At 38.4% G+C, this 9,799-nt stretch overlaps 2 protein-coding genes across 4 annotated transcripts in view; one reads left to right on the forward strand and one right to left on the reverse strand.

Annotated features, from left to right (window-relative positions):
- Positions 1-9,670, reverse strand: part of vwa11 (von Willebrand factor A domain containing 11) — a 52,936-nt gene extending 43,266 nt beyond the window's left edge. For 2 of the 3 annotated variants that reach the window (XM_005945522.3, XM_042226885.1), the window contains exon 1: positions 9,519-9,670. In XM_005945522.3, the coding sequence (XP_005945584.1) occupies positions 9,519-9,541 (23 nt within the window). In that variant the 5' untranslated portion in view covers positions 9,542-9,670. The remainder of the gene's footprint in view (positions 1-9,518) is intronic. The other variant, XM_005945523.3, reaches the window with a different exon arrangement.
- On the forward strand, positions 45-5,728 carry LOC102292855 (prostaglandin D2 receptor 2). Its single transcript, XM_005945521.3, has 2 exons — positions 45-305; positions 3,308-5,728. The coding sequence occupies exon 2, from the start codon at positions 3,325-3,327 to the stop codon at positions 4,669-4,671; it is 1,347 nt and encodes a 448-aa protein (XP_005945583.1). The 5' UTR covers positions 45-305; positions 3,308-3,324; the 3' UTR covers positions 4,672-5,728.
- Positions 9,671-9,799: the final 129 nt, after the last annotated feature.

The raw sequence follows: 9,799 nt of genomic DNA on the forward strand, positions 1-9,799 counted from the left end.
ACACGACTCTGGCAACAGTGACACCAGTATATTACTGCAAAGTGGAGACGAAAAATCTAACAGTGTGTTACACCCACTGTGTCATTAGACATTTTTTCAGTGTATGGGGTGGAGCAAAGGGAGGTATGTCAGCATTCATCTCTGTGTGTCTGGGATTCAGTAGGTGTCTCTAGGACTGGAAAGTACTATAAACTGAGAGAACTGAAGTGCTGAGTAAGAAAAGTAGGCTCACAAGAAGTGCACAACAGAAATTTTTGAAAAGTTTCAACTTTCTATTTCTTCTGTGAATCTGACTGACTATACAGGTGAGTGTTTTCTACAATACTAAAGTTTAGTTATGAGTACAAGCTATGTATGCAGTCATCATGGTTTTGCTCTACTTCTTGCTGTTGGTGAGCAATAGTTGTGTTTGGTTTTGAGCTTGTCACCTGTCCCTTTATACATTTAATTTTAGCAATGGACAGTAAATCTGATATATTGATTATTGCACATTTAGTTAGCAGGTTTTTGGTTTTTTTATTTTATTTTATTTTTTTAAAAGGCTACACTTCAATGTATTTTAATTCACTGAGACAAAGGTGTAACTCGGTTTTATGGCCAATGTAGAGGCTGTATATTATGTTGCTGTTGAATTGAATTGCTGTTACTTAATAAAATATGACCTGACTATATAGAGCACACATAAAGCATAAGAATCAATAGAATTCACATAAAAGTGTAATGTGTAGCAGCTGTCAAGTAGTAAAAATAGAAATAATTCCACACTGATAATATGCTTTGACATAATAGACTCAATGTTCATAAAAGCACAAATCTCTATTTTCATAATCACTACAGCTGGTGCGAAAGCAGGCAGAGTTGCCTGGTGAAATTGTTCTGTCTTGTATTAGATGGGCCTCTCATAATGTAGGTATTCAAAGACTGAGTTCACCCAAGTTCTCCAGAAAGATAAAAAAAGAAAATTAGTGGTCCAAGAAAGAAACATGCATTCACGTCAGCATTGTGTCTCGTTTTTATCAACTCATCCGTCTGTATTCATGTGCAGACTTGGTGTTGTGTTTACCTCATCTACATCATGAGTGCAGGGATGTGACTAAGAATGTAACCATAGCTAAGGGAGAACAATGTTGCTTTGAATTTTATACGTGAATAGTCAAATGTTTTTATTATAAAAATCTCAACCCATATTTCAGTGCCTGTAAAATGTCTGGAATCTTTTAGAAAATAAGGGAGAAATAGCAACAGTAGAGAACAATTAGAACAGGCAGAAACTTAAAGTTCATATTAATAGTGTTTTTCTTTATTTTACCTCCCTTAATGTTCAATACTAGAACTACTAAGAAGCTACTGTAGTAATCAGATAATTCTTTATTAGCTACACTGTCTCTGTTGTAAGGGCATCACTGCTTTGTGTTACTCCCCTTAATCTAATCTAACAATAAATACTTGTGTTAAAGCTGAGCCACAAATTATTCAAATGTATCGGCCCTAGGATTTTTTTTCCTTTGAAGCCAGGTGTATTGGAATTGGAAATCCATAGTTTTTGAAACAATGTGGCATGTGGTAATCAGGGGGAAAAATGACTCTTCGTTTAAGACGCAGTTATCTTGATTCCATTTACTACTTCATCTACTTCCTACTTGCGTAAGTACAGTGATCCTGGTGTTAACGTGCCAGGTAACTGTCAGTGGGTTTTGTGCCTGAGGTGCAGATCATGTCTTCAGTCATGACTTTAAATAGTTCCTAACCGTTCACACTTACAGGAGAGGCTTACAACCTTAAAGTCAAATCTCTGATGAGACAAGCATATAAGCCACAACTAATCTTTGTGAGGAGTGAAGTGATAACGAGTGTCTATTTCTCTAATTTGAACATCATATCTCATTCACGCACTGTGAATTATGCAGTCATGATCTAGCAACTTCATAATCATGTCCATTTTAAGAAATGACCCTTAAGTACGTTGATAGTAGTAATATCAGGAAATATAGAAAAAGTGATTATTTGATGTCTTCCCTTGTCTTTTACAATTTTAAAATGACTTTTATAATGATTTATCATAACATTAACAACAATCACTTGAAACCTTAAAAATAGGTATTTTGAATTGTGTACACAGTATGGTAATGTTTTAAAACTGAAAAGTGCCCGTACATTTAAGTTTTGGCTACCCTTATGTCTTTAGAGCAAAGTGTATATTTCACTGGAGATATTATGGGCTGATAACGACAGGCATCCTCACAGATTGTTGGTATCTCTGTTGTCTCCTATGGATTGTCTTTAACTAAGCATGTGTAGTTGCCCAATAGATGGTATGTGGCTAGTCCACAAAAACAAGCTTTGACATGTTTCAAAGAGACTGTGTCGCTGTTTTTTCTTATTTTTTTCTCACAGTGAACTTCCATGACAGTTATGGTGAAAGGTAACTCTAGTCAGAAAACGATGCTTTAATTTGCAAAAATATTACTACCCAGTGATTTACTATTCATCAATAATCATATTAGTCATAATACTGAAAGCAAAGTATGTAATTGCTCAATAAAAACAAAAAGACAAACAGGCAAGAAAAGTTGAATCAATGCACCTTAGGGTGTGGAAGGAGTGTCCATGGTAACCACAATCACATAAAAGTTTCATAACATTATGTCAAGAGGATGCACCTCCCCAGCACATTTATCTGTTGTGCCAAATCAAAATCATGAGTATCAAAAGGGGAAAAGGAATCACTAATGCCAAACCACAGGGACAGTTGACAAATCTCAGCTTATTTTTTGCCTTTCCAGCAAATATGCAAATTTTTTTGCCTTCAACAGAGCTTGTATATATATATATTTATTCAAGCTCTTGTGAATATATGTTGTTTTTAATTTACCTCAACTCGTTCAAAACAAACATTTAAAAGTGAAACCATAATTCAGTCCAGCAGGTGTCACTATAGCAAGTGCTGAGATCCAATACTTCTCTCTCAGAGACAGCAACTTGGATAGATACTCCATGTATGTCTGGCTATAACATACGTGGAGTATGCGGAAGCCGGGTGTTTAGCTATGAAAAACTCCATGTTCCCAGTGCAAATTGCTGTTTTGTGCTTTGAAATGTGTTGTTAGAGTATCTCTTTGCTTGTTCAGCGTAAGCTTGCTCACAGGGGCATTTAAACACATAGATTACTTATTACATTCTCACAAAGATGGATATGAGATCAGGAAAGTAAAATACCTCCTGACCTTTTGTAAAACAAATGGAACCTGCGTTAAATCTGACTTTAACTGGTTATTCATAAGCTTCTGTGTCTTGTTTCACTTTTCAGAAAAAGTAATCTCAAACATGTCCAACAAGACAAATGTCTCAGAGGACCAGGTTTTCTGTCCCCAGCTTGAGATGATGAGGAGGCATGAACTTAATAACAACACACAGGTCAATCTGACTGTGGTTTGCATCCATGGACTGGTCTCTGGTCTGGGGATTTTGGAGAATGCCTTGATCATCTGGGTGGTGGGCTTCCGCCTAAGACAACGCACCGTGGCCTCCATCTGGGTGCTCAACCTGGCCCTGTCTGACTTCCTGGCTACCCTGACGCTTCCCCTGTTCACTTTATACCTAAACTCTGGTCACAGCTGGGAGCTCGGCAACCCACTTTGCAAAGTGCAGACATTCATCTTTTTCTTCAACATGTTCGTATCAGCCTTCCTTTTGGCAGCCATTTCGCTGGACCGCTTACTTCTGGTCACCAAGCCAGTGTGGAGCCAAAATCATCGATCAGTAGCAGGCGCGTGGAAAGTGTGCATATTGGGTTGGCTATGGGCAGCAGCTAATGCATTGCCATATTATGTTTTCCGCTCAGTAACTGAAACGAAGCATAAAAGAAAGTTGTGCTATCACAATTTTGCCATGTATTCCTCATATGCCACACCTGAGAGAGACTGTAACATGAGGCAGTGGACCACAGCTATCTCCAAGCTGCTGCTGGCATTCATATTGCCACTGGCAGTGATTGCTGGAAGCTACATCAAAATTGGTCTCAGTCTGAGGAGCAGGAACAGGAGGAGGAAGCAGAGTGCCACTAGACTAACTGATGATCTGATTACGTTAAACAGAAATCAACAATCAAGAACTACACATGGAAGAACTGCAGCCACAAATAAATTATCTCTCAAATTTCTAATCCCTGGTCCATCATTAACCACTAAAGAAGGCCCCTTGACCCCTACCACCCCTAATCTGACGAGTCAGAGCCAGCTATCCCAGAGTTTCACTAAAATGGTGACATCTGTGATTACAGCGTTTGCACTGTGCTGGGCTCCTTATCACATCTTCTGTATGATTGAAGTGGCAGCCCAATATAATATGGAATATCTCAAACTAGTGGAAGTAGGTCTACCTCTAGCTACAACACTGGCATTCTTAAATCCACTACTGAATCCTATTCTCTATGTCTTCAGTTGCCCACGTTTCTGTGTAAGAATACGACAGAGTCTGGGAGCAGTGTTTGACGGACTGGTAGAAGAAAGAGGGGTGTTACTGATGACCCCAGGAAAGAGTTTAATAAGTCACATTAGGAGGAGGAGCAGTCGAGATGTTGGCCTAGGAATCCCAGCATCACCCTGTCAGTCATACAGTAGCCAGCCCATCGTCTCACCAGCTTTGCAGGACAATATAGTGGAGCATAGCTGAGACATCAATTGATTTTTGGCTTTGTGCCTCGGGAAGTGCATGAATTACATTTAATCAAGCACACGTGCCCTACAGGTACTGTAAGACATACACTATATTACCAAAATTCTACTATCCAAATTATTGACACACTCCTAAAACATGTGGAAGAGTTGAAGCTGTTATAGTTGCAAAGGGTGGTCCAACATCATCAACTTAAGTTTATGTGTTTGTGAAGGCAGACAATCAATACTTTTGGCCATATAGTTCAATTCAATTTAATCTATATAGCACCAAATCCCAATAACAGTTGTGTCAAGGCCCTCCCCATAATACAAAGAAAAGCCCAACAATCATATGACCCCCATGAGTAAGTGCTTTGGCGACTGTGAGAAGGAAAAACTTCCTTTTCATACAATTAAATAACAATGTGTAAATGTATGGTTTGTGTTGTGTTTGTGCAGCAAACTATAGTTATCCATATGGTACGGTGCTTTGTTCCTGACTGAAATCACTGCTCACTCTGTTGCTGAAGTTTCAACACCTGAAACTAAACATTTCCATGTTAACATCATTGATTGTCCCACCAATCAGTGTTTTGATTTAGGGCTGTAAGAAGAGTAGTTCAAATGTGGGAAATGATACATCATCAACAACTATATAGTTTTGTTAGTAATCAGTGAAGTTACATTTCAAATGTTTTTATATGGCCTTTTAAAATTGTACTACATTGTCACTACTACCCCTGAATGGCGACCCTATAAAGATCAATACATCAGCTTGTGCATGTGACTGAAAACTGGAAAATGTATATCCTTCTGATTTAGTGCAAGACCATGGCGATTTGTAGTTAGCTTTCCCGAGCTCTATCATGAGGTCGAAATTCAGTTTGTACCGTACAAAATATATTGTTCCATATCCTGTCTCATGTAAAAGTTACAAAATCTTAGCATTTATGCACAGCGTTTAACATTGTAAATGTGTCAGTGTTCGAATTTCAAGTATTTTTATACTTATCTTTTTATAGTGATGTATAGCTGTTTTAAATGTTTTAAATAAAAAGCTGTAATTGTTTGTATCACTTTGGTGGAACTTTGGTATTAAACTCATAAACATTTTTAAATGACTGGATGAATTTAGAGTGGAATTTAGCTTGTTTGTCTTTTCAGTCACTTTATTAACCTTTTTGTAAGAAGAAAAGATGCCATAGATAGATGGCCCCGTACTGCCAATTCATACTGTACAGCAGCAGTCCCCAACCCTTTTTGCGCCACGGACCGGTTTATGCCCGACAATATTTTCATGAACCAGCCTTTAAGGTGTCGCGGATAAATACAACAAAATAAAACTAGTACCGGTACCGAAAAAAAGAAAATTTATTCATAACACACGTGAAAAGACCAAGGAAAACCGAGTAAACGATAAAAACAATAACAAAATAACGCTGAAAACCGATAAAAACCCTGAAAACTATTGTACTAATTTCACACCTGAGCCTCAACTCTCGCGGCCCGGTACCAAACGACTCACGGACCGGTACCGGTCCGAGGCCCGGGGGTTGGGGACCGCTGCTGTATAGTTTTTAGACACCAGAGGGCAGGGTAGCACTGATTTTGAACAGGAGCCATGAAACCACAATGCAGGATTATGCTTTTCAGGTCCTGTCCTCCAGTAACACTTTAAATCTAAACTGCTGATTGCCCAACCACCTATCTGAGTGATTGGATTTGATCATATCTGATATCCATTTTGATTGACTATCTCATCACTGCAATAGCAATTGTTTGCTTTCATCACACTGAGCAGAACACAGACTAACGTATAATGTAGGCCACAGAAGGGTGGGATTACCATAGAGGTAGTTGTAATTTGAAAAGAATATTAGACAGTGGAGAGCCAGAATATAAAGACAGAGCAGGATTAAACAGGTCAGGCAAGCATAAAAAATTCCTCTTTCCCCTCAGATTTTCACTTTGAACAGATTATCATTCTTTCTCCACCTCTGCTTATGACTCACTTCTTTTTTCCCCTTCAGTAATCATCTGTTTCTGACTGCATGTTTGCGTTGATTTCCAGCAATGATTTATTTTGCTTTGTAAACGATAGAGTAAAAGAAAAAGATCACAGTAAATCAAAGACACAGAAAAAAGAAAAGAAATGCAAAAAAAGGAAGACTCAGACAGGGATGGCTGAGTGTTGCCTGAGCCTGGCATTTCGTTTATTAGTTTTACAATACACAGGGTTGCAGAACAGTCAAAGTAATTACTAGCATGAGGGGAAGTAGAGTTTCTTCTGTATTCTGTCTATTAAGTAATTTTTTATTATCATTTTTTTTGTTGCCCAATATTTACATTCTGCTTATTTGATAATACTTTGTATATTTGATTACTTTACATATTTTTTATTGTTAGCCAAATAGTGTGTTTTGGGTTTGTTTGGGGTTTTTTTCTTGGTAATTGTAAAAATCTGAGGAAAGCATGAATAACCCTGAGTTATTGATATTTTACAAAAACTGTATATCCTAGTATTTAATCCACTACTGTGCTAACAAATCAAATTTCATATTCTATCTAAGTGATCGAGTGTTGAGTGGAGAGAGGGGCTAATCTTTATAGTCTGAATATCTCTTTAAATTCTCAATAATTCTCAGTAATTGTCAAAACCGAGAGATGTGAATCTAAAGATGAAAGATATAGAAGTAATAAAGATTAAAGGGTACTGACAGTCAACAAGAGACAATGAAACAGCAGGCCAACAGTGAGAACACTCGCAGCATAATATGCAGCAAATGATATCATCGGAGAGATTATATAAAATCTAAAAAAAGAGAAAAGGATGAAAAAGAGTATGGTGAGGTTAAGTATTGCTTTAAAGTATGTAATGCACTGCTAGAGCTGACAGATGCTGCCTAGAGAATTAAGCAAAGCTGAGGTTTATCACAGTGAATTTCCCATGACCATCATGTACTTAAGTGTATGCCTATGTGCACATTGGGTGATAAAGGTACAAACTGTCATATTCATATGTCTATACTACAGTGCCTCAGCCTTGGGGATAAGGGGAAGAGCTCAGAGTGGAGCTAGTGGTCCTCTGCAGCCCAGACAGATTGGTGAGATAAAGCATTGCCCCTCAGTAATTCAAAGCAGATGATTGGATGTATAACAAAGTGTTCTTCAAAGTATTTCTAAGCATTAGTGTAGAAATTTCCAATTTATATGGCTTTTTTGGTCGTTACAATGTGAGGAGTGTCTAGCTGCTACCAAGAACCTCAAATCAAACTGTTAAGAGCATTTTTCCTTTAAATGTTACACAGTTGTTGACAGAAAAAGTGTAAATTTGGTATAAGATACAAACCAACTAAATACTCTCAAATCCCAAGAACGTTAATATTTACAAACAAGATAACACAATACAAAAGAACAGGTGACATTATGATTTATACATGCTTACTGACAGTGGCGGTCCTAGCCTGTTTGGCGCCCCGGGCGAACACTCCCTCTGGAGTGTTCACACAAACACACACATATGAAGAGAGAGAGAGAGTATGTATGCAAACGGCTACCAAACAGCCATCATAATTCCTCATACAATGAGAACAGGACAAATCAACAATTGACAATGACTAAATATTAAAATCTGTAACATAATGTATTTGGAGTTTAGTCTGTCACTGTTACTATTTTTACCATTTCTTCTTGGACCAACCCACATAACCCACATAATTTCCTTAGGGATTAATAAAGTATTCTGATTCTGATTGTTTCAGGATGACCTGCCATTATCCAATGACACATCTACTTACCTGTATCTTTTGCTCGTTTCTCCTCCTCTTCTTTTCTCTTTTTTCTAAACTGAGGACCTGATGGCTCTGAACTTTTCTTGTCCATCTTCCATTGGATTTAATTTTGCACTCCAGTATGAACACCCATCCCTCAACCCCAGGATCACCACAACATAACCTAATAGACCTACACCTTAGTTCACAGATTCACTTTGTCTAGGGTGCATTTCTGAGATTTCACACAACCCAGGATTCAAATCATGAATACATAATGGGCTTGGATTTACAACATTATGAATGTTGTGTGTGAGCCTTTAAATCATCAAACTGTAAATTTTAAATTTCAAATTGTTATTGATCCCTTTACCCCGAGTCCTAAAGTGTATATTTATTTTCTTACTCTTCTTATATTTATTTTTTGTTTACTTGCACTGCTGTAACTAGAGCCTTGTCGTCTCTTCTCTCTATATACTGGACTGTATGTAGCGGAGATGACAATAACGTTTACTTTGACTTCAGCAGCCAGCAGGCGCACGGAGGGCTCTTCCGCTCACCTTTCACGTATAGAATTTCGAAAAAACATCAGTGCAAATTATAAGTCTGTATCATAATGTCCGCTGTTTTCGTGTTTGTTGGTTTGTTTTTATTTTGTTTTATTTTGCGAGTTAGTTATTAGATGCTGCTCAAGCCGGTCAGAGAATTCCCCACCTCCGCCCCCCTCCGCCCCTCCTCCCTGTGCCGCCAGCAGCAGGCTCACCTCGCAGGGCGCCCTTACTCCCAGCAAATGGGCGATAGAAAACCGATCGGTGCATATGTCATTCCCAGTATGCGCTGACTGACGCCGATGCCCGTGATGTCGCCCCCCACCACGATGCCGCCCCGGGCAACCGCCCGTGTCGCCCGTATCTAAAACCGCTACTGCTTACACATTCCAAAAATACTCTAAGTTATTTTATTAGGTATGTTGTATTCTTGTACAGCACTTTGGTCAACGCTCCTGTTGTAATTAAATGTGCTATATAAATAAATAAACTAAAACTATAATAAAAGATCACATAAACTGGAGAAGTGGAAGTATTTTACTTACCCCTGCATAGAAGAATGAGTCATCTAGGGTTTTTGTATGGTTATGAAGAAACTCCTGACACAAAGGCTGTTTGTTTGTGTCAGACTTCGACTGTGGTCGAGGACACTTCTAAAAGTTTGCACTCCTCCTTCTCTTTTTTACTTGCCACTGCACAATATGTCCCAGTGCAAGATCAGGCGTGTGTGTGTTTGTCAATGCTTGAAAGACACAATTTCCTGTATTACATTACATATACAGTGGGGCAAAAAAGTATTTAGTCAGCCACTGATTGTGCAAGTTCC

This window comes from Haplochromis burtoni, unplaced genomic scaffold, assembly GCF_018398535.1.
Source record: "Haplochromis burtoni strain Fernald_Lab_line unplaced genomic scaffold, NCSU_Asbu1 Contig_233, whole genome shotgun sequence".
Classification (NCBI taxonomy): Eukaryota; Metazoa; Chordata; class Actinopteri; order Cichliformes; family Cichlidae; genus Haplochromis; species Haplochromis burtoni.